This window comes from Canis lupus, chromosome 4, assembly GCF_011100685.1.
Source record: "Canis lupus familiaris isolate Mischka breed German Shepherd chromosome 4, alternate assembly UU_Cfam_GSD_1.0, whole genome shotgun sequence".
Classification (NCBI taxonomy): domain Eukaryota; kingdom Metazoa; phylum Chordata; class Mammalia; order Carnivora; family Canidae; genus Canis; species Canis lupus.
In genome coordinates, this window is record NC_049225.1 from 11,086,556 (window position 1) to 11,111,962 (window position 25,407).

General features: G+C 36.9%; 1 protein-coding gene across 1 annotated transcript in view; it reads right to left on the reverse strand.

Annotated features, from left to right (window-relative positions):
* Nucleotides 1-25,407, reverse strand: part of IPMK (inositol polyphosphate multikinase) — a 60,331-nt gene that overhangs the window by 16,547 nt on the left and 18,377 nt on the right. The window contains exons 3-4 of the mRNA XM_038533962.1: nucleotides 24,246-24,342; nucleotides 15,050-15,222 (exon numbers count right to left, since the gene is read on the reverse strand). Of these exons, the coding sequence (XP_038389890.1) occupies nucleotides 15,050-15,222; nucleotides 24,246-24,342 (270 nt within the window). The remainder of the gene's footprint in view (nucleotides 1-15,049; nucleotides 15,223-24,245; nucleotides 24,343-25,407) is intronic.

The window sequence follows — 25,407 nt, forward strand, 5'->3', positions numbered from 1 at the left end:
CTCTTTTTTCTTTTGCTTTTTCTTTGTTTTTCAGTTTTGCTTTCTGACCTCATTGGATTTGTCTAGTGTGTATTTTCCTTGGGTTGTGGTTGATATTTTTTAATCTGTTCACTTGTTCATCCACAATTCTCTGGACAAAATGACAAGAAGGAGGAAATCACAACAAAAGAAAAAACGAGAGGTAATACTATCTGCTGCAGATCTAATTGATATGGATTTTTTTGTATATTTTTTATTGGAGTTTGATTGCCAACATATAGCATAACACCCAGTGTTCATCCCATCAAGTGCCCCCCTCAGTGCCCATCACCCAGCCACCCGATCCCCCTGCCCACCTCCCTTTCCACTACCCCTTGTTCATTTCCCAGAGTTAGAAGTCTTTCATGTTGTCATCCTAATATTTCCCACTCATTTTCTCTCCTTTCCCCTTGATTTCCTTTCACTATTTTAATATCCCCCAAATGAATGAGACCATACAATATTTGTCTTTCTCCGATTGATTTACTTCACCCCGAATAATACCCTCTAGTTCCATCCACGTCGAAGCAAATGGTGGGTATTTATCGTTTCTAATGGCTGAGTAATATTCCATTGTTATACATAGACCACATCTTCTTTATCCATTCATCTTTCGATGGACACCGAGGCTCCTTCCACAGTATGGCTATTGTGGACATTGCTGCTATAAACTTTGGGGTGAGAGGTCCTGCCGTTTCACTGCATCTGTATCTTTGGGGTAAATCCCCAGCAGTGCAATTGCTGGATCATAGGGCAGATCTATTTTTAACTCTTTGAGGAACCTCCACACAGTTTTCCAGAGTGGCTGCACCAGTTCACATTCCCACCAACAGTGCAAGAGGGTTCCCCTTTCTCCACATCCTCTCCAACATTTGTTGTTTCCTGTCTTGTTAATTTTCACCATTCTCACTGGCGTGAGGTCGTATCTCATTGTGATTTTGATTTGTATTTCCCAGATGGCAAGTGATGCGGGGCATATTCTCATGTGCTTGTTGGCCATGTGTATGTCTTCTTTGGTGAAATTTCTGTTCATATCTTTTGCCCATTTCATGATTGGATTGTTTCTTTGCTGTTGAGTTTAATAAGTTCTTTATAGATCTTGGATACCAGCCCTTTATCTGAGATGTCATTTGCAAATATCTTCTCCCATTCTGTGTTTTTTAGTTTTGTTGACTGTTTCTTTTGCTGTGCAGAAGATTTTTATCTTAAGTCCCAATGGTTCATTTTTGCTTTTGTTTCCCTTGCCTTCATAGATGTATCTTGGAAGAAGTTGCTGTGGCCAAGTTCAAAAAGGGTGTTGCCTGTGTTTTGAGTTTATCTTTGTGTATGGTATAAGAGAATGGTCTAGTTTCATTCTTCTACACATGGCTGTTCAATTTTCCAAGCACCAATAATTGAAGAGACTGTCCTTTTTCTAGTGGATAGTCTTTCCTGCTTTGTCGAATATTAGTTGACCATTAAGTTGAGCGCCCATTTCAAGGTTCTCTATTCTGTTCCATATCTATGTGTCTGCTTCTGTGCCTGTACCATACTGTCTTGATGATCACAGCTTTGTAGTACAACTTGAAATCCAGCATTGTGATGCCCCAGGCTCTGTTTTTTTTCAATATTCCCCTGGCTATTCCAGGTCTTTTCTGATTCCACACAAATCACAGGATAATTTGTTCCAACTCTCTGAAGAAAATACATGGTATTTTGATAGAGATTGCATTAAATGTGTAAATTTCCCTGGGTAGCATTGACATTTTCACACTATTAATTCTGCCAATCCATGAGCATGGAATATTTTTCCATCTCTTTGTGTCCTCCTTAATTTCTTTCAGAAGTGTTCTATAGTTTTTAGGGTATAGATCCTTTACCTCTTTGGTTAGGTTTATTCCTAGATATCTTATGCTTTTGAGTGCAATTGTAAATGGGAATGATTCCTTAATTTCTCTTTCTTCAGTTTGTTAGTGTATAGAAATGTCAATGATTTCAGGGCATTGATTTTGTATCCTGCCACGCTACCGAATTGCTGTATGAGTTCTAGCAATCTTGGGATGGAGTGTTTTGGGTTTTCTATATACAGTATCATGTCATCTGCAAAGAGGGAGAGTTTGACTTCTTCTTTGCCCATTTGAATGCTTTTATTTCTTTTTGTTGCCTGATTGCTGAGGCTAGGACTTCTAGTACTATGTTGAATAGCAGTGGTGAGAGTGGACATCCCTGTCATGTTCCTGATCTTAGGGGAAAGGCTCCCAATGTTTCCCCATTGAGAATGATATTTGCTGTGGGCTTTACATAGATGGCTTTTAAGATACTGAGGAATGTTCCCTCTATCCCTACACTCTGAAGATTTTTTATCAGGAATGGATGCTGTATTTTGTCAAATGCTTTCTCTGCATCTATTGAGAGGATCATATGGTTCTTGTTTTTTCTCTTGTTGATATGATCTATCACATTGATTGTTTTACGAGTGTTGAACCAGCCTTGCATCCCAGGGATAAATCCCACTTGGTCATGGTGAATAATCTTCTTAATCCTACTGGCAAGTATCTTGTTGAGAATTTTTGCATCTGTATTCATAAGGGATATTGGTCTATACTTCTCTTTTTTTGGTGGGGTCTTTGTTTGGTTTTGGAATTAAGGTGATGCTGACCTCATAAAATGGAGTTTGGAAATATTCTGTCCCTTTCTGTCTTTCAGAACAGCTTTAGTAGAATAGGTATTGTTTCTTTCTTAAACGTTTGATAGAATTCCCCTGGGAAGCCATTGGGCCCTGGACTTCTGTGTCTTGGGAGGCTTTTGATGACTGCTTCATTTCCTCCCTGGTTATTGGCCCATTCAGGTTTTCTATTTCTTCCTGCTTCAGCTTTGGTAATATGTGGTTTTCCAGAAATGTGTCCATTTCTTCTAGATTGCCTAATTTATTGGCGTATAGCTGCTCATAATATGTTTTTAAAATTGTTTGTATTTCCTTGGTATTGGTTGTGATCTCTCCTTTTTCATTTGTGATTTTATTAATTTGAGTCTTTTCTCTTGTTTTTAATAAGGCTGACTAATGGTTTATCTATCTTATTAACTATTTAAAAAAACCAACTCCTGGTTTTGTTGATCTGTTCTACAGTTCTTCTGGTCTCTATTTCATTGAGTTCTGCTTGAATATTTATTAACTCTCTTCTTTTGTTGGGTGTAGGTTTTATTTGTTCTTTCTTCAGTTCCTTTAGGTGCGAGGTTAGCTTGTGTATTTGAGTTTTTTCCAATTTTTTGAGGGATGCTTGTATTGCGATGTATTTTCCTCTCAGGACTGCTTTCACTGTATCCCAAAGATTTCGAATGGTTGTATCTTCATTCTCATTAGTCTCCATGAAACTTTTTAATTCTTCTCTAATTTCCTGGTTGACCCTTTCATCTTTTAGCAGGATGATCTTTAACCTCCACGCATTTGAGTTTCTTCCAAATTTCTTCTTGTGATTGAGTTCAAGTTTCAAAGCATTATGGTCTGAAAATATGCAGGGAACAATCCCAATCTTTTGGTATCAATTGAGAACTGATTTGTGACCCAGTATGTGGTCTATTCTAGAGAAAGTTCCGTGTGCACTGGAGAAGAATGTGCATTCAGTGCATTCGGATGTAAAGATCTGTATATATCTGTGAAATCCACCTGGTCCAGTGTATCATTTAAAGCTCTTGTTTCTTTGGAGATGTTGTGCTTAGAGGATCTGTCATTTGCAGAAAGCACCGTGTTGAAGTCTCCCAGTATTAGTGTATTATTATCTAAGTTTGTCTTTACTTTGGTTATTAATTGATTGATATACTTGGCAGCTCCCATATTAGGGGCATAAATATTCATGATTGTTAGGTCCTCTTGTTGGATAGATCCTTTAAGTATGATATAGTGTCGCTCTTCACCTCTTACTATAGTCTTTAGGATAAACTTTAATTTATCTGATATGAGGATTCTACCCCTGCTTTCTTTTGAGGACCATTTGAATGGTAAATGGTTCTCCAACCTTTCATTTTCGGGCTGGAGGTATCCTTAGGTCTCAAATGAGTCTCCTGTAGACAGCAAATAGATTGGTCTTGCTTTTTTATCCAGTCCAATACCCTGCATCTTTTGATGGGATCGTTTAGCCCATTCATGTTCAGAGTTACTATTGAAAGATATGAATTTAGTGTCATCATAATAGTCCCTGTTGTTGTGGATTATTTCTTTGGGCTGGTTTGGTGGTCACATATTCTTTCAGTTTCTGTCTATCTTGGAAGCTCTTTCTCTCTCCTCCTACTCTGAATGAGAGCCTGCTGGATAAAGTATTCTTGGCCGCATGTTCTTCTCATTTAGGACCCTGAATATATCGTGCCAGCCCTTTTCTGGCCTGCCAGGTCTCTGTGCAGAGGTCTGCTGTTAATCTAATATTTCTCCCCATATAAGTTAGAGATCTTTTGTCTCTTGCTGCTTCAAGGATTTTCTCTTTATCTTTGGAATTTGCAAGTTTCACTATTAAATGTCGAGGTGTTGAACGGTTTTTATTGATTTTAGGGGGGGACCTCTCTATCTCTTGTATCTGAATGCCTGTTTCCCTGACTAAATTAGGGAAGTTCTCAGCTATGATTATGTTCAAATATGCTTTCTGGCCACTGTACCTCTTGGCACCCTCTGGAACTCCAATTATATATAGATTTTTCCTTCTGAGGCTGTCATTTATTTCCCTTAACCTTTCCTCATGATCTTTTGTTTTTCTCTTTTCTCCTCAGCTTCCTTCCTTGTCATCAACTAGTCTTCTATGTCACTCACTCTCTTCTACCTCATTAACCCTCGTCGTTAGGACCAAACTAGGACTAATCCTAGTTTGGATTGCATCTCATTTAACTGATTTTTAATTTCAGCCTGATTAGATCTAACTTCTGCAGTCGCGAAGTCTCTTGAATCCTTTATGCTTTTTCCAGAGCCACCAGTAGCTTTATAATTGTGCTTCTGAATTGGCTTTCTGACATCGAATTGTAAATCAAATTCTGTACCTCTGTGGCAGAGTACTGTTTCTGATTCTTTCTTCTGTGGTGAATTTTTCTTTCTAGTCATTTTGCTCAGTGCAGAGTGGCTGTATGAGTGGCCTGTGTCAAGAATATCAACCACGACCTAAGTAAATTTCACCCTAGATAATTCTGCTGAGGTCAGAGACCAGAAATTGAAAACAAAGATCAGAACAAAATAAAAGGACCATTAAAGTGAAAAACAAATTTTGAAACAAAGTGGTAAAAAATAAAAGGCCAGGAATCCTAAAGAAGAAGAGAGAAAAAAAAGAAAGAAAAGAAAAAAGAAAAAACAAGGAGAAGAAACCAAAGAGGGTTGCTGGGAGATGCTGGTGGTGATGAATTTGTAGTGGAGGGAGAATGTAGTCTATCAGAAGGGTTCTAGAGGGTGATCCTATTGTTTCTGAGTATATTAAGTTCTGTATGTTAGAAAATGCTCAGTCCCAAATTTATATAAACCAGAAATACTTGTAGAGGGCCCTAACAATGACCACCAAAACATAAATGAGATAAAAGAGAGGGGCAGAATGGGAATGAGGAATCTCACAGAATGAAACAGCACCATACACCACTTGGTCTGGGTGCATGCTGATCATGTTTTAGAAGGTATTAACTTCTGCCCTTGTAGAACAAAATGAGGTAGAGAAAACAACACAAAACAGAAAAAACAGATCTTGTATATCTCTCAAAATTAAGTTGATTATTTTGAAGGGAACCTAGAATTGGAAAATATATCTAGGACCTGTAATTATAGAAATATGAAAGTCAAAAAGGAAGAATCTTAAAAATGAAGAGGTGGTAAAATGTTGTAGTTAATGTCAGAAAAGAGAAAAAAATGGAAATTAACAGTCTCATATAAAACCGAGTTGTGGGATCCCTGGGTGGCGCAGCGGTTTGGCGCCTGCCTTTGGCCCAGGGTGCGATCCTGGAGACCCGGGATCGAATCCCACGTCGGGCTCCCGGTGCATGGAGCCTGCTTCTCCCTCTGCCTGTGTCTCTGCCTCTCTCTCTCTCTCTGTGACTATCATAAATAAATAAAAATTAAAAAAAAAAAAAAAAACAAAAAAACCGAGTTGTACTGGAAAAAGGAAGAAAAAAAAAGGGAGTGCCCTCTGGTTCTGTATACTGTAAATCCCTCGACTTCCTCTGGAGCTTTCCAGGGCTGCTTGGTCAAGAACGTGCTCTTCCCCTGTCCTTCCAGCTGGTCTTCTGGGGGAGGGGCCTGCTGTGCTGACTCTCAGGTATGTGTACCTGGGGGAGCTGCCTCGCCCCCACTGGGTGCCAGGCTCAGTGGGAGCTGTTTATTACCCCATGAATCCTCTGTTCCTTGGTGGCCCTGCCTCTCCCAGGCATAAGGTGACACAAGGAGGAACAACAACACTGGTGGTTGCCAGATCTCCAGCCCTGGAGTCAGCTCCCCCAGTAACTACTGCAGTCTCTGAGTCTGCACTGGCCTAGATGGTCCCGGGGCGGCGTGGGTGTGCTGATCTGCACAGGTAAGTCCTCGCTGTCCTGTGCCCTCCCCGCCTCCTTCTGTCCTGGGGGGAGTGCTGGATCGCTAGCTTTGTCCACCCAGCACCCTGGGATCTGGGACCTGTCCAGCTGGAATCACGCTCTGGGGCCGGGGCTCCCAAAGGCAGCAGGGTGCAGACCCCTCCATCTGGAGCCCCCACCTGACCCACCGGTTTATCCCCAAGGCCCTGCCAGGTGTGCTCCAGCCCTTTACTGAGATTGGCCCACAGTCTGTGGCACGCTTTCACATGGGTGCCCTTCCTCTATTAGTGACTGGAGGCTCCACTGCCCCTCCTACGATTCTGCTCGATTTCCCGGCTAAGTGCCTTTCCATCCAGGAAGAATCTGGTGCGGCTTTTTTTAAAGTTCCTGCTTTTCTGGGACTGGGCTTTCCTGTCCTGGGAAGCTTTTGCCAGCCGGCCTTAGCCGGGCACGACACGTGGGCCCTCCCCCACTTGATTCTTTTTAATTTTTTTCCCCTGCCTTCCTACCTTGCTAAAAGTGAAAACCCTTCTCTCTGTAGCATTCCAGCTGTTCTCTCTTTAAATCTCAGGTCGAATTCGTAGGTTTTCAGGATGACTTGAAAGTAATCTAGGTAAGTTGGTGGGCCCAGGTGAGTTGAGGCACCTACTCCTCTGCCATCTTGCCCTCCTCCTCCTGATACAGATTTAAGTAAAATGTCAGAGATGGAATTCAGGATAACAATTAGAAAGTTACTAGCTGGGCTTGAAAAAAGCATAAAAGACTCTAGAGAATCACTTACTGGAGAAATGAGATCTAATCAGGGCAAAATTAAAAATACTCTAACTGAGGTGCAATCTAAATGGGACACTCTAACGGCTAGGATAAATGAGGCAGAAGAGAGAAAAAATGACATAGAAGACAAGTTGATAGAAAGGAAGGAACCTGTGGAAAAGAGAAAAAAAAAAAAAAAAACAACTAACAGCTCATGAGGAGAGGCTTTGAGATATCAGTGATGCCATGAAAAGAACCGACATCAGAATTATTGCAGTGCCTGAGGGTGGAGAGAGGGGGAGGGAGGGAAGTAGAGAAAGAGAAGGCTGGAAAGTATATTTGAGCAAATCATAACTGAGAATTTCCTTAATCTGGGAAAGGAAACAGGCATTCATATCCAAGAGATAGAGAGGACCCCTCCCAAAATCAACAAAAACCAATCAATACTCCAACATGTAACAGTGAAGCTGGCAAATTTCAGTGATAATGAGAAAATCCTGAAAGCAGCTCAAGACGAAAGATTCCTAACACAGAGGAGACATATTAGACCAACAGCAGACCTATCCACAGAGAGCTGGCAGGCCAGAAAGGGCTGGCATGATATATGCAGCATACACACACACACACACACACACACACACACACACACACACTGGGTAAGCATGCAGCCAAGAATACTTTATCCAGCAAGATTGTCACTCAGAATGGAAGGAGAAAAAAAGCTTCCAGCTTCCAGGACAGACATAAACTGAAAGAGTATGTGACTACTAAGTTAGCCCTGCAAGAGATATTAAGGGGGATCCTGTAAGCAAAGAGGGAGCCAAAAAATAACATAGACCAGAAAGAAACAATCTACAGAAACAGTGATATTACAGGTAATACAATGGCACTAAATTCACATCTTTCAATAGGTACTCTGAATGTAAATGGACTGAATGATCCAATCAAAAGACAGAGGGTATCAGAATGGATAAAAAAGCAAGACCCATCCCTATGCCATCTACAAGAGAATCATTATAGACCTAAAGACACCTCCAAATTGAAAGCAAGGGGGTGTAGAACCATTTATCACCATGGACTATATGGATATATTCAGAACATTCCACCCTAATGCAACAGTATACACATTCTTCTCAACTACACATAGAACTTTCTCCAAAATAGATCACATACTTGTTCACAAATCAGGTCTCAACTGATACCAAAAGGCTGGGATTATTCATTGCATATATTCAGACCACCATGCTCTGAAACTTGAATTCAATCATAAGAGGAAATATGGAAGGAACTCAAACCTAGAGGTTAAAGAGCATTCTACTAAACAAGGAAGAGGTCAACCAGGAAATTAAAGAAGAATTTTAAAAATTTATGCAAACTAATGAAAAGGAAAGCACAAAGGTTCAAAACCTTTGAGATATAGCAAAGGCAGTCCTAAGAAGGAAGTACATTTTAATACAAGTCTCTCTCAAAAAATCAGAAAAATCTCAAATGTACAAGCTAACCTTACACCTAAAGAAGCTGGAGAAAGAACAAATTAAGCCTACACCAAGCAGAAGAGAAATAATAAAGAATAGAGCAGAACTCAATGAAACAGAAACCAGAAAAACAGTAGAACAGATCAACGAAGCTAGGAGCTGGTTCTTTGACAGAATTAAAAAAATAAGTAAACCCCTAGCCAAACTTATCAAGAAGAAAAAAGACTCGAAAAAAATCACAAATGAAAGAGGAGAGATCACAACCAATACTAAGGAAATACAAATGATTTTAAGAACATATTATGAGCAACTATATGCCACCAAATTAGGCACTCTAGAAGAAATAGATGGATTCCTAGAAACCTATAAATTACCAAAACTGAAATGGGAAAAAACAGAAAACCTAAATAGATTCATAACTAGAAAGGGAACTGAAGCAGTTCCAAGCAGTTCCAAAAACCTTCCAAGAAACAAAAGTCCAGGGCCAGATGGCTTCCCAGGGGAATTCTACCAAACATTTAAAGAAGAACTAATACCTATTCTCATGAAGCTATTTCAAAAAATAGAAATGGGACTCGTTGTATGGGGCCAGCATTACCTTAATCCCAAAACCACACAATAATCCCAACAAAAAGAAGTACAGATCAATATCCCTGATGAACACAGATGCCAGAATTCTCACCAAGATACTAGCCAATAGGATACAACAGTACATTTAAACGATTATCCACCATGAAGTCCTGGCTTCAACAATCAGACAACAACAAGAAATAGAAGGCATTCGAATTGGCAAAGGAGTCAAATTCTCACTCTTTGCAGATGACATCATACTGTATGTGGAAAACTCAAAAGACTCCACTCCAAAATGGATAGAACTCACATGCAATTTGGCATCACGGCAGGATACAAAATCAATGCACAGAAATCAGTTGCATTTCTATACACTAAAAATGAGATTGAAGAAAGAGAATTAAGGAATTGATCCCATTTACAACTGTACCAAAACTCCTAAGATACCTAGTAATAAACCTAACCAGAGGTAAAGGGTCTGTATTCTAAACACTAAGAACATTTATGAAAGAAACTGAAGACACAAAGAGATGGAGAAACACCTCATGCTCATGAATTGAAAGAATAAATATTGTTAAAAATGTCTTTCCTACCCAGAGAAATCTACACATTCAATGCAATCCCTATCAAATACCATCAACACTTTTCAAGGAGCTGGGACAAACAATCCTAAAATTTGTATGGAACCAGAAAAGACCCCAAATAGCCAGAGTAATGTTGAAAAAGAAAACCAAAGCTAGTGGCATTACAATGTCTTACATCAAACTATATTACAAAGCTGTGATCATGAAGATAGCATGGTACTGGCACAAAAATAGACACATAGATCATAGATCAGTGGAACAGAATAGAGAACCCAGAAATGGACTCTCAACTCTATGTTCAACTAATCTTTTACAAGTAGGAAAGAATATCCAATGGAAAAAAAAGTCTCTTAAATAAATGCCATTGGGAAAACTGGACAGCCATATGCAGAAGAATGAAAACTGGACCATTCTCTTACACCATACACAAAGATAAACTCAAAATGGATGAAAGACCTAAATGTGAGATAGGAATCCATCAAAGTCATAGAGGAGAACACAGGCAGAAACCTTTTGACCTCAGCCACAGGAACTTCTTGCAAGACATGTCTCTAAAGGCAAGCAAAACAAAAGCAAAAATGAGCTATTGGGATTTTATTGAGATAAAAAGCTTCCGCACAACAAAGAAAATAGTGAACAAAACTAAAAGGCAACCTACAGAATGGGAGAAGGTATTTGCAAATGACGTACCAGAGAAAGGGCCAGTATCCAAGATTTTAAAGAATTTATCAAATTCAACACCCAAAAAACAATCCCCTCAAGAAATGGGAAGATATGAACAGACATTTCTCCAAAGAAGAAACATAAACGGCCAACAGACATATGAAAATGCTCTACATTACTTGCCATCAGGGAAATCTGAAATCAAAACCACAATGAGATACCACTTTGCACCGGTGATAATGGCTAAAATTAACAGAGCAAGAAATAACAAATGTTGGCGAGGATGTAGAAAAAGGAGAACCCTTTTGCACGGTTGTTGGGAATGCCAGCTGGTACAACTACTCTGGAAAACAGTATGAAGGTTCCTTAAGAAGTTAAAAATAGAGCTACTTTATGGCCTAGCAATTGACCTAGCACTACAGGGTATTTACCCCAAAGATAACGGACATAGTGAAACGAATGGGCACTTGCACCCCAATGTTCATAGCAGCAATGTCCACAAGAGCCAAACTGTGGAAGGAGCTGAGATGTTCTTCGACATATGAATGGACAAGAAGATATGGTATATATACACAATGGAATACTACTCAGCATCGGAAAGGATGAATACCTACCATTTACATGGATGGAACTGGAGGGGTGTTACACTTATTGAATTAAGTCAGAGAAAGACAATTATCACATGGTTTCTCTCGTATGCAGAACATAAGAAATAGTGCAGAGGACCATAAAGGAAGGGAGGGAAAACTGAATAGAAAAAATCAGAGAGGGGGATCCCTGGGTGGTGCACGGTTTAGCGCCTGCCTTTGGCCCAGGGCGCGATCCTGGAGACCCGGGATTGAATCCCACGTCGGGCTCCCGGTGCATGGAGCCTGCTTCTCCCTCTGCCTGTGTCTCTGCCTCTCTCTCTCTCTCTCTGTGTGACTATCATAAATAAATAAAAATTTAAAAAAAAAAAGAAAAAAGAAAAAAGAAAAAATCAGAGAGGGAGACAAACCATGAGAGACTCTTAACTCTGGGAAACAAACTGAGGGTTGCTGAAGGGGAGGTGGGTTGGGGGATGGGATAGCTGGATGATGAGCATTAAGGAGGGCACATGATGGGATGAGCACTGTGTGTTATACACAACTGACGAATTATTGAAAATTACATCTGAAACTAATGATGTAAATATGTTGGCTAATTGAATTTAAATAAAAAATAAAAATAAATGAATGGATAAAGAAAATGTGGTATATATGGAGAATGAAATACTATTTAGCAATAAAAAGGAATACAATACTGACATATGCAACAACATGGATGAACTTTTGAAAACATTAACTGAAAGAATCCAGGCACAAAAGACCACCTATTGTACTGTATGATTCCATTTATATGAAATTTCCAGAAGAGGCAAATCTATAGGGACAGAAAGTAGATCAGGGTGAGGTGAAAGACCGGAAGAAAAAGGTGACTGCTAATAGGTATGACATTTCTTTTGAGGGTGAAGAAAATATTCTGATGTTGAATGTAGTGATGGTTGTGCAACTCTGCAAGTATACTAAAACCTGTGAATCTTATATTTAAATGAGTGAATTGAAGGATATATAAATTATATCTAAATAAAGCTGTTATTTAAAAAAATACAAACAGAACAACTTCTCCTTGTTTGGTGAAACCACATCCCAAGAACACCAAATGACACAAGGTCTTATTTATCCTGTATATGTATGTACCCAAAAGGTAACAGAAACCCACTGAAGAGTTTTTAAATAGGGGAATGTCATAATTAGATATACTTTTGCAATGTTTGATCAACAGATTGGAAGAGAGCAAAACTGAACTTGAAAGATCAGTTAAGAGACTAGAGACTGGAAAGGGATTATGGGAATTAAGATCAATAGGACTGATGGATGATTCTGAGATGTGATAGTACAAGTTTTCTCCTTTGTAAAACTGTATGTATGGTGGTGCTATTTATTGGGGTAAGGAATAATAGAAATGTTACTATTGTTGTGGATGTTAGTTTGCAACAGGGATGTAACAGTTTTTTATGTATTTGTTCTAGATGTCTTGACATTATCCAGGTAAAGATCTAGCTATACAGACTAGGAGAGCAAAGAAAAACCAGAGGCAGAAGGTATACATTTGGGTGTTACTGTTGTAAATGAAAATGAATCAATTAAAAACAAAAAGAAATAGAAAGAAAAAGAGGGACTAAGATGGAACTGAGCAGAATACAACATTTAAAGAATAAACAAAGAAATGAACTGGTAAAGAAGACTGCAAAGTGTCTTTGCAGGAGAGGGTGTCATGAACCCCAAGAGGAAAGTTTCAAGAAAGACTTAAAACTGAAAGTTGTTTTCAAAGTAAAGTGAATAATGAAAACTGTCATTTGGATCTAGTAACAATGGAGATTGTCAAGGTTTTTAGGGACCTTAGTGAGAGCAAATCTGGAGGGATGATAGAATAGAAGCTAAACTGGAGTAACTTTAAGAATGTTGAGTGGAGGGGTGCCTGGGTGGCTCAGTAGGTTAAGGGGCTGACTTGATTTTGGCTCAGGTCATGACCTCCGGGTCATGGGATCAAGCCCCCCATCAGGCTCCATCTCAGCATGGAGTCAGCTTGAGATTCTCTTTCTCCCTCTGCCCTTCCCCACTTGCACATGGCATGTGCATGTGCTTTCTCTCAAAGAAATAAATAAGTAAAATCATTAAAAATATAAAAGAATACTGAGTGCAAAGGCAATGGAAATAACTGGTTCAATTCTGGGAAGCAAGTTGAATCCACCACTGGAGGGCAGAGCACAGTAAAGGCAGGTTTTGATGTTTCATTACTGAAAAAGTTGAGCAATTTGAATACATTTAAAACAAAGTTAGAGTTAGGAGAGAGAAACAGAAGTTGAAGATATAAGAAAAACAAGAGAGAATCAATAGCACTAGGTTCCTAAAGAGGTGGGAGGGACCAAGATCCAGAGGACATAGGGAAGGGTTATGCTTAGACAAGAGGATGAAATATTCTTCAACAGGAGGAAGAAATAAAGAGGGAATGAAAGTACTTGAAGGTTAGGTATGTACATCTGTTAACAGAAAATTAAAGGAAATCCAGTCTGATAGTTTTTATTTTTTTCTGAAGCAGAAGGCAAAGTCACCTGCTAAAAGTGAGAAGGAAAGTGGGAGGGTGAGAGATTTGACAACAGTGAAGGTTTAAATAGTTGCCCAGTTAGATTCCTGTGGGATGTTTATTCTCTGTTTGTTTTAACATTATTCCATTACCCTTTTTTTCTTTTTTCTTTACCATATATCCACATTTAATTATAGTTTTCTAAAATGAAATAACTGTATAATATTTCTTTGGTTTTATTTATAATCAAAATACCAAATTCAACTGTGCTGTTGTTACCATCACATTAACAATTCATCTATATATAATACTTCCTATAAACTCTATTTAAAAATAAAAATGAAAACCTATATATCTTACACAATGAATTTCAAAACTACCCATTATGCTCATATAGGTAATCAATCATTTATCATATGTACAAATTTTATCTCCACACACCTAGAAGGCATATGATTTATTTAGAGGATTTTATCTACATTACTTAAATGTGGCATACTATTTGCAAAGATGGCCTCAACAATCCCTCCCATCCTTGTGCACACTGCCATTTGCATTGTGACTTCTCTATTCCAACCATCAGAAGGGGAATCTGTTTCTTTTCCCTATCATATGGGTTGGCCCTGTGATTTACTCTTTCCTATATAATTCCATAGACGTGACAGCAAATGACTTCCTAAGCTTTCCTGTAGCTCTCATGCTTGGCTTCATGGAATATGATGAAGCTCCAGCTAGCCTTCTGGAACATGAGGGATCACAGGGAAAAAGGCTCAGCCAACAGTACCATCTCCCAGACGTGAGACCGAGGTCATTTCAGACCATCTAAGCCCTAGCTGAGTCATCAAATGAGGACCCTAAGTGGACCCTCATGGACCCTAAGTGAGATCAGCAAATTGTGTACCTGAGCCCTACTCGGACTGTCAACCTACAGAATTATGAGCAAATAAGACAACTTTTAAAATATAGTCTGAAGCTGTAACCTAATTTTTAATTTCCCTTTTCTATTTTAAAAATATAGAAAAAAAGGAATATAAAAACTTAGTACCTTTCTGTGGAAAAATCATAAATAATATCACATTACTTATCACATTATTTTGCATGTAAATTTAAGCTCCTTTAAAATAAAATTACCAGAGTCATAGTCCAGTGGTTCAGCCATTCATTCACTTATTAATTACATACGATGAATCAGAGTCATTCCATACACTGACCATATATTAGTGAACAAAAGAGATTAAAATCTCTGCCTGCATTGGGGAGATATGGACAACCCAAATCCAAAATATATTATCTTCTAATATATAAGTATTATAACAACATCTACATTTTTCAAGGGAAGAACAAGTAAAGAGAAATGTTACCAATAATCACTCTTACCCTCATGCCAAGCACCAAGAACCCAATCTCTTCCATTAATGGGTACTTGCTGACCTGTTGCTTAATCTTCTCAGATGAGGCAAAAGGATCGTAACTCTTTCGCCCTATCTTTACATCCATAATACAGGGCTTATTAAATTTATGGGTCACATCTTCCAGTTTTAAGTATAAATCTGTTATTAAAGAAAAACTAATTAGTAATAGGCAAACATATTACTATTCAAAAAACTGCCAGGGGGAAAACAAAATAAGGAAATCTTAAAAACTGAGAAAAAAGTTAAAATAAAATCCAGAAACAATTATTATTACTCCATCTGAAGAAAAAAAAAAAAAAGACTGACCAACAAATTTATATCAAGTATAAATATCACAGAGATACTCTTGCAAGAAGTGATTAAATACTATTCAATCATAAGCAAAAGGTATGAAATAGATCTAAGGTTTCTACGGACATTAAAATGAGATTATTTCAAAAGCTGTTTCAGAAAGCATTCCCCTTATGTTTTTTCCCCCCTTTTGAATATATTTTATGTCATCTGTACCTCAGCAGATCTCTTAGTATTTTAATAATTTTTAAAATTCTTCATTTTAAATTAGTAATAGGAATAAATCCTTCCCACAGTGTACACAACAGAAATATAGCTTAAGAAAGGTAAATCAATCTAAATTATGGTCACTGCCAAATTTACATTCTAGTTTTACTAGTCTCAAAAGAAAAATAAATATCTTGCTTTTTAGAATATAAGTGTTCATCAAAAGTTCATCTGTAAACCACTTTGGCATCCTTCATACATCTTCCCACAGATATATATATATTATATAATATGTAATAATATAAAATATACATGATATTATCTATTACAAATGGAGATTCAAGTAAAAGACTATAAAAGTCCCATTTATTACATACTGTAGCTGAACTAATTATAGCTTAGCTTGAAAATAAAGGTTTAAGTACACTAAGGGAAGGAAGGAAGGAAATTCTTCCTCTTTCTACTTGATAAAAGAATCATCCCAAAGTTCTGAATGAGCTCATAATTTTCTGTTATGAATGTGAGAAGCATGTCTCCTAAAAACTTTTTCTCAAAAACAGAAAAGATTTTATCTGCTTCTTACCAAAGTAACAAAGTTAGAGAAGGTATGTGTTTTCAGTGAATTCTGTAAGAGGCCACCAGAGAAAAAGGAAGACTCTTACCCTCTTTGCCTTTATCCTGACCCACAAAGAGTAGCAGTTATTTTTTTTTTTAAGATTTTATTTATTTATTCATGAGAGATACAGAGAGAGAGGCAGAGACACAGGCAGAGAGAGAAAGAAGCAGGCTCCACACAGGGAGCCCAATGTGGGACTCGATCCCGGGTCTCCAGGATCACGCCCTGGGCCGAAGACAGGAGCTAAACCACTGAGCCACCCAGGCGTCCCAAGAGTAGCAGTTATTAAATTACAATAAAGAAGTCTGTGTTGAACCAAAAGTGAGAACAACCCTGGGTAGGCCTTGAGAAAGTTTTAAGCCTTCAGATTTAAGAGGCATAAATCTTTTCCCTGAAAGGATAAGAAATAAAAAGTTAAGTTTTATCCTTTAGTCAAAGGAAGATGGGAGCAAAGTCATGATTGTATAGAACTAGGTGAAGTCAAGCCCAAATATGACAAAAAACTATAGCCTAAGAAACCAGCACCCACACAAGAGAAAGTATAACACATTTTAAAGAAACACTCACAAACAGACATGTTCAGCAAGAGAAAACAAAAGGTCTGGAGACAGACAGGGGACTATTAACAGTGAAAGGTAAGGGCACAGTGGGAATACCCCAACCAAGAAACTGGAACCTAGTCAATGAGCTTTTGTGCTTTAAAATATAAGTACAGGATAGTGTGAAAAGATGGGGAAGAAAGCAGCAAAGAACTTCTGGTCTTCTTCAGATTCTCTCCTCCTGTCTCCAGCTACCTTGAGTGAAAGTAAACAGACTCATCCTTTTCCTATAGCTGTGTAAAAATTTCAGTAACATGGTTTATAGTTCAAATATCAGAAAAGACTAATTAAAACCTAATACAGTAAATTACTGGCATTCACAAGTATATCATTAATTTCCATAACGCAAGAGACTGCAAAAGTCCTATTGAGGTGAGGCTACGTAAGGGAGTACACAGAAAGTGAGTGAACCTAGCTAACTATCATAGCATCTTTATCTCAGTGTAGCATTATTATTTTCTACTTGACAATTTGGTAGTGATCAAAACAAATAATAAACTTTTTTGTAATACGAGATGACAGAAGCAAGAGTAGATTGCATTATCTTAACATAAAATCTCTATTTCCTCCTTCCCCTCTTGAGAAAGAGGAAAATACAAATGCAAATCTCATATATAGTAGGAATATAATAAATGTTTGCTGAATGAATGAATGTTTGCCCTTCTCATTCCTATTGCCCAGTGGAACTTTGGGTTTGGCCTTACTAACATAATAAATTGAGTCATTCAACAGTAAACAGGCCTGAGTATCTTGGGTTTTATTTCAACCAGCCAAATGTGTTTTTCTTTACTTTCAGGTTCTTGATATGTGATATATGACTCAAATTACCAAATAACTACTAGATTATTTATAGCCTTAAGTTAATAACCCTTAAATTAAGACATACTGAGTTGGCTTAGTCTTTTCTTTTAGTTCCTGGCCCTAATTTTTTTTTTAAGTGAAACTAAGAATTTGAGACTGTAATTTTTTTTTTTGAGACTGTGATTTTTATTGTTCCCTCTAAGTTGTAAAAATAAACATCAAAACCTGCTTTAGAAAAAAAAAACCTGCTTTAGAGATGCAGAGTTTTTAAGAATATGTCATCATATATCTCGCAGCTTGTCACAAGTACTTTTGAATGAAATAAATACTTGAAAATGGGACATGATCTGAGCACTGAGACTTTTACTGATTTTTACAGGTTGTCATCACTAGAAATAAGTCTGAATACTAATTATCTCTGAAAAAATGCTATTAGCAAATTATTTTGCTAGCACAGAGCTTAATTCAAAGTAAGTCATTCTTGAGATTCAGTAACTTAAATGCTCAAAGGCATTTTACTACAGGGCTTTGCATGTAAGGCAATACCACAGACTGGATAACAAAGGACACTTTTTCAGCCAGGCCACTCAGGGTATAGAATGGAACAATATTTTTTAATTTTCAAGTAAACAGAAAATATGTTCTAAATTCATCCAATGGACACCTTGGTGGCTCAGTGGTTGAGCATCTGCCTTTGGCTCAGGTCATGATCTAGATCAGGTAGGTCCTGGGATCTAGTTCTACATCGGGCTCCCCGTGGGGAACCTGCTTCGTTCTCTGCCTCTGCCTCTGTTTTTCTCACAAATAAATAAATAAAATCTTAAAAATAAAAATAAAACTCATCCAAAAAATCTGATGGACTAAGAATAACATAAATTTTCTATCTGGGACAGTTTTAAGTTCATTCTGACCAAGGTTAAGGAAATAATTAAACTACTTTAATATGATGTTTGGAAAAGAGTAATTATGGTATGATTTTTTTTTAATTATGGTATGATTATTTAATATGATGGACTTGCAAGATATGATTTTGAATGAAAAGAGGTGATTTTTACATTTTTACATATATAGGGGTATATTTATTTGTGTGTGTATAAATCATAAAGATTGATAGAATAATTAGAATAATAACTAGATTTACTTTTTTAAATTCTGTAAAGCTCTATTTAGGACAACAGATTCTGATAAGGCCAGTTTGCCAGAAGTCCAAGGACTGGCATTTGTGAAACTCAGATCTAAGGAGATATTCCATAATGCCTAATGGTATTTGTATAATAAATATAAGGACATCTACTTTTCATAAATACGTGGAGCTCATTACAAGAGGTCACACTCCTGGAAATAACTTAGTTTAGGAGTCTATGGCTGTAAGAGATAAATCTATAATTTATCTATTAATTTATGAAAAGTATACACATAATTTCTGTAAATCATTAATTTTTTGAGGTTAAAGTCACAAAAATAACTACCAGAAATAACTACCAGTGGTGTATTTCTAAATACATGCTGTTATAAGCAGATTACTAAGAAGATATCTAAGTCATTTTAACAATGACATGGTTAGCATGCTCAAAATATTTATACACTTCATGCTGTTGATGACAGTATAAGATTACCCAAAGTTACCATGGCTGAAGAAAGCTTTCCTATTTTAAATATATTTTCTGTTTAAATACATTTGATTATAATTACCTAAAATATGAATACAGTACTTACATTGTTTTATAATGTAAGCATAAGAAATTATTGTTAAGCATAAGAAATTCCTATAGCAAATTTTCTATGCTGGAATATAGTCCTGACACTCTAAGAAAGGCAGAAAATTCTCAGTATCAAAAGAGAAAAAAACAGAAATATTTGAAATACTGTAGAAAAACTGAAAGACCTACATATAACTAAACAGTAAAGATAAGATAATTAGATCCTTTAAAAGAAGGACAAGGGAGAGGGCATTTAGGAAGTTGAAGGGAGACTTACTTAGATATCCTTACTGAATATTTCTGATTGTATAAATTATGAGAACATGGGTTTCAAGTTGTATCAAATTCTTCCTCATCATCTCTAGAAAGTCTACTAGGTATTAATTTCCATCTCAATTTCTGAACCTCTCAACAAGGAGAAGAGGCCAGATGAGAAGCCCGGATGAGAAGCCCCTGCCCAACTATGAAGCCATATGGAAAAACAGAGAATGTTTTGCTTCCGCTTTCTACTGCAATTATCGGTCATTTCTGAGAGCAAGATAACCTAAAAGTAGAAAGAATTATAGGCCTCTTTGAGCCTCCAAATTTGACTTAAGTTTGAAGGAGAGAATAGACATGTATGCCAGCTTATTTTAGTCCATGCGTCCTAAAATTTGACTAGTGGCTAGATCCAGAAATGTAACAATCAATCAGGCTAGAGATTACATTTGAAAACTCTCAATATGCTCAAATCTACCTGAAGATATACTTTCCTCTCTCTCTAAATAATTATCAGTAAAAGGCTTTTGATGGTACATGTACTAGGCATCATATGTTTATACAGATACAAATGAGATTTAATATATACAACTAGCTTAAAATCTTCAAAGATAATTTACTAATATTTTATTTTTTAAAAATCCCTTAGTAGCATTCTAAAATTAGCTAATGGTGATGATGCTCGTATAATTCTATGAATATACTATGAACTACTGAACTGTATACTCTATAAATTCTTTTTCTTTTTTTCCCTTTTTTTTTTTTTAAGGTTTTATTTATTTACTTGACAGAGAAAGCACAAGCAGGGGGAATAGCAGGCAGAGGAAGAGGGAGCAGCAGGAGCTGCTGCAGTACTCAATCCCAGGACGCTGGGATCATGACTTGAGCTGACAGCAGACATTTCTGGGATCATGACCTGAGCTGAAGGCAGATGTTTAATTGATTGAGCCACCCAGGCGCCTTGAATTGTATACTTTAAATGAGTGAGTTTTACAGTACATAAATTATGTCTTGATAAAGCTATCATAAAAAAATCAAAAGAAAAAATCTTATTGGTCAGCACATTCTTTATGCTTCTCTCAAGTTAGAATAATTTGCTAAACAAATTGGCAGTACTTTCTATATTTTACTACTTTGAATTGTAAGAACTATCTCAAGCTTTATAAAACTACTCTGAGCACCTAAAAAAAGATGCCCAGAAGGGGAGAAAAAAAAGCCCAGTTATTCCTATGTAAAATACAGTAATGTAAACCATAACGTTCTACTAAAATTCAATATAATATTTGGTTTCATAATATAAATATTTCTATTTATTTCATTTGTTATCAGAAGGATAAAAACAGAAAAATGATCCCATAAACTCTCTAGTAAAATCAAAGCTAAACACCTGCATTGTGCAACAATTTTTGTCCAACTTCTTCCAGAGCTTTAAAAAACTGAAAAGGAACAAGAAATTCCGAGGCAATTGTTGGCATTACTGAGCCACTCTGTACAAATATATTTTTTTATTCCTGTCCTTCTCCCCCTTATATTTACATTTTCTCCTCTCTTTTCTCATTTTTCTCACTTCACCTTCTCATCCCAATAGCACCAATTTCTCCATTTATAGTCAAATAAGAGTATTAGAATTTTCAAAGCATTCTTACATAACATAACATGCATCTATCTTTTCGACTCTATGTGGTATTACTTTCAATTTATAGAAGAAAAAGTAGAAATCAAAAAGGTTAATGAGTTAACCAAGTTCAAAAATTTGGAAAAAAATCATGGTAAAAACCAAGTCTTTTGAGCTCAAAGTTACTGCTCTTTCTATTTTGACATTGATGTCCTTCTAGTCAGTACTAAAGACGAAAAAGCTGTTGACTACTAGCAAGTCCTTGATTTTTAAATCATACGCTAGTAATTCCAAACTATAAAATGTTATTTTTAAAAAATATTTTATTTATTCACTAAACAGAGAGAGAGAGAGAGAGAGAGAGAGGCAGAGACACAACACAGGCAGAGGGAGAAGCAGGCTCCAGGGAGCCTGACGTGGGACTCAATCCCAGGTCTCTGGGATCACACCTTGGGTTGAAGTCGGTGCTAAACCACTGAGCCACAGGGGCTGCCCTAAAATGTTATTTTTAATTAAAATATTTCTTCTCTCACCCAAATTCTTTCTATATACTCTAGTTTTCAAAATAATGATGCTGTTTCCTCAGTTATTCTACCCCTTCTTAACAATGTTTTTAAACTCAGTATTTCTTTCATCTAGATGTCGAATCTAGTACCATCCTCAACAACCTTTGTTAATCTTTCCATGTCACTCTACTGACAAGTAATGATTTGCTCAAAATTAATCAGCAACCAGAAGCGAAATTTGATGGAATCCAGATATCTTACAATGGAAATCTCTATAAGTAAAGGTGATCATAAAGATTGGTGAAATAATTTAAGTAATGTGTTGATCTGAATCAAGTAGATATATATATATATTTGGGGGGGAGGACAAGAAAGAAAGAAAGAAAGAAAGAAAGAAAGAAAGAAAGAAAGAAAGAAAGAAAGAAGAAAAAAGAAAAGAAAGAAGGAAGGGAAAGAGGAAGGAAAGAAAGGAAACAAAAAGAAAGAAAGAAAAGAGAGAAGAGAGAAAAGAGAGAAGAAAAAAGCTAAGCTCACTCTTTTTTTTTTTTTTTTTGTATTACTAAAATACAAAAGAATCCTAAATACCCAGGGAATCATAGATTTACTATTTCCTAAATGAGGATACTCAGGGAGATATCATGATTCCCTACAAATGCCACTTGGCACACTTTGTAAATGAATAGAAGGACAACAACAGATGAACAAGCCCAAGCTAGAGACCCTTCTTTCCCTGTTCTCAAAATGTGGTCCAAGTACTAACTATATAAAAAAAAAGTGTAGCTTTTTAAAAAAGAGTTCATTTATTTATTCATGAGAGACAGAGAGAGGCAGAGACATAGGCAGAAGAAGAAGCTGGCTCCCTACAGGGAGCCTGATGCAAGACTAGATCCCTGGACCCGAGGATCACACCCTGAGCTGAAGGCAGATGCTCAACCATTGAACCACTCGGGCATCCCTGTAGCTTTTATTTTAAACAGCATATCACTAAACTCCAACATTGATCCACATAAACAAAAAACTGGGAGTTGAGTCTATTAACTTGCATTTTAACAAGCCTCTAGGTTATTCTTAAACTCAGTCAAGTTTGAAACTCTTCCCCCATTCACAAACCTTCTTCAATCATTAGGCAATCATGCTACTTGTTTAATTAATTGTATCTGCTCTGTCAAAGGCTTTAAAAAGGCAATACTCCTTCAAGTTTTCATTAAGAGATGCTATGCCCTTACATAGATCATTTTGTTCTCTAACCATGAAACTTAGCATTATTTTTTAAAAGATTGAAATTTTTTTTAAGAGAGGGAAGAGGGGGATCCCTGGGTGGCTCAGCGGTTTAGCGCCTGCCTTTGGCCCAGGGCGCGATCCTGGAGTCCCGGGATCGAGTCCCACATCGGGCTCCCTGCATGGAGCCTGCTCCTCCCTCCTCCTGTGTCTCTGCCTCTCTCTCTCTCTCTATGTCTATCATGAATAAATAAATAAATCTTAAAAAAAAAAAAGAGAGAGAGAGAGGGAAGAGGAAGGGACAGAGGGAGAGGGAGAGAAAGAATCTTAAGCAGTCTCCAAGTCCAGCATGGAGTCCGACGCAGGGCTCAATCTTACAACCCTGAGATCATGACATGAGTAGAAATGAAGAATTGGATGCTTAACCAACTGAGACACTCAGACTCCCCTAAAAAATTGCAATTTAAAGCATAGAATGAAAAAAAATGAAAAAAAAAATAAAGCATAGAATGAGATACAGAGGAAGTTATGCAAACAAAATATTTTTCTTGATTTTCCTACCCAAAATGGAAATATTAGGAAAATACTAATTATTTGGAAAATAATAAAAATAATAATTAGGAAAAAAATAATTATTTCCAATAAATTAAGAAAAAAGATCATCTGTAAATTAACACAGAATTAAGTACATATTTTTTTATTCAATTATAACAAACTGGTCATTAATTTTTTTTTTTAAAGATTTATTTTAGAGAGCGTGCACACATGAGCGGAGGGTTGGGAGAAGGGGCAGAGGGGGAGGAAGGGAGAGAAGAAAAGAAGAAGACTCCTTGCTGACCTTAGAGCCAACAGGGGGCTGGATCTCACAACCCTGAGATCATGACCTAAGACCATAACAAGAGTTGGACCCTCAACGGACTGAGCCACCCTGGTGCCCCATTGGTCATGTTACATACCATTTAAGAAACTGGGTATGAAAAGCAAAAGTAGAAGTGCCTTTGTGGCTCAGGTGGTTAAGCGTCTATCTTCAGCTTAGGTCATGATTCCAGGGTCCTAGGATCAAGCCCTACATCGAGGTCCCTGCTCAAGAGAGAGTATGCTTCTCCCTCTCTCTCTGCCCCTCCCCCCGCTCATGCTTGCTCTCTCCCATGCTCTTCTTAAAAAAAAAAGAAAGAAAAAACGAAAAGCAAAAGTATTAGTAAGATTTCCTTAATGAAGTAGAAAAAAAGACTAGAAAGGAAAACACATACATTCTGTCTGTATAATACAAGGCTTAATTTTATATAAAGCCTTTTAAAAAGCCATTCTCATGAATTAATAGCAAAGGATGGATTTTTGAGAAATGATTACCATTTGGTGCAGTGGGAGGCGACCAGATGCCGTAATATTTTGGCAAATATTTTCGTAGCTCTAAAAGAATACCATCAGTACAGTCAGCAGCATAAACCTGAAACAAAGAGAAATACATTTTTATGGTAGTGTCCTATAATACTTTACATTTGCCTCTACACATTTCTCAAATGAAACAATACTGCTGAATCATAATTTATTTGGTATGAATTTCAATTGGAAATACATTTGGAAGGAAAAAAAATATTACTGTGTGTCTCCAACAAAAAAAAGTATGTATTGTTTAGAGCACATTTTGGGGAGGGGGGTATCTAACTCTAGCCTTTCAATGTCCTTGAACTATTTTACAAATAAGTAAGTTGTAGATAAAACTTTCAGCAAATGCAAAATAATTCTTGTCCATAAAAATGTAAGTTCTGGCCAGAGGAGGTTTTAATTCACTTCCTTCCACTCCCATCCGTCATGGGAGGGTGGAATTTAGTGTCCACACATATGTACTTATTTCAACTTCCCTTCATTCCTTATAAATGCTTCTTGGGATGCCTAGGTGGCTCAGTGGTTGAGTGTTTGCCTTCAGCTCAGGGAGCGATTCCGGAGTCCTGGGATCAAGTCCCACATCGGGCTCCCCGCAGGAAGCCTGCTTCTCCCTCTGCCTATTCTCTGCCTTTCTCATGAATAAATAAATAAAATCTTTAAAAAAAAATTGTGCTTCTTTAGCTTCTCTTTGCACCAGTTTAATATCTGCTTGGTTCATTCATTATATAATTTGTTTAACAAAATCTTTAACATTTTTTTTATATCTATAAGGGAGTTACGGTTTTATCTTTAAAAAATTATACTTTAACTCAATGTAAGTCTAATTATTGCTCATGTAATTCCTTGATTTATAACCAATAATAATTCTAGAAAATACTAGAAATGTTCAGATATCCTGGAGCTAGATCCTTAGTTTTTTTCCTAGAAGAAAAGGGAATGAAAATATTTTTGTTTTAAAAACAACTTGTAAAGCATGTTATCCAATGAATTCTCACAATATGGCCTATCTAATTATTCAAAACCATTAAAGTTCGCTGGTGTAAAATGCTCATGAAGTCTTAGTATTGCAATTCTATTTGTCAAGTCATATTCATGTCAAGTAATTATACATACAACAGGATTCTAC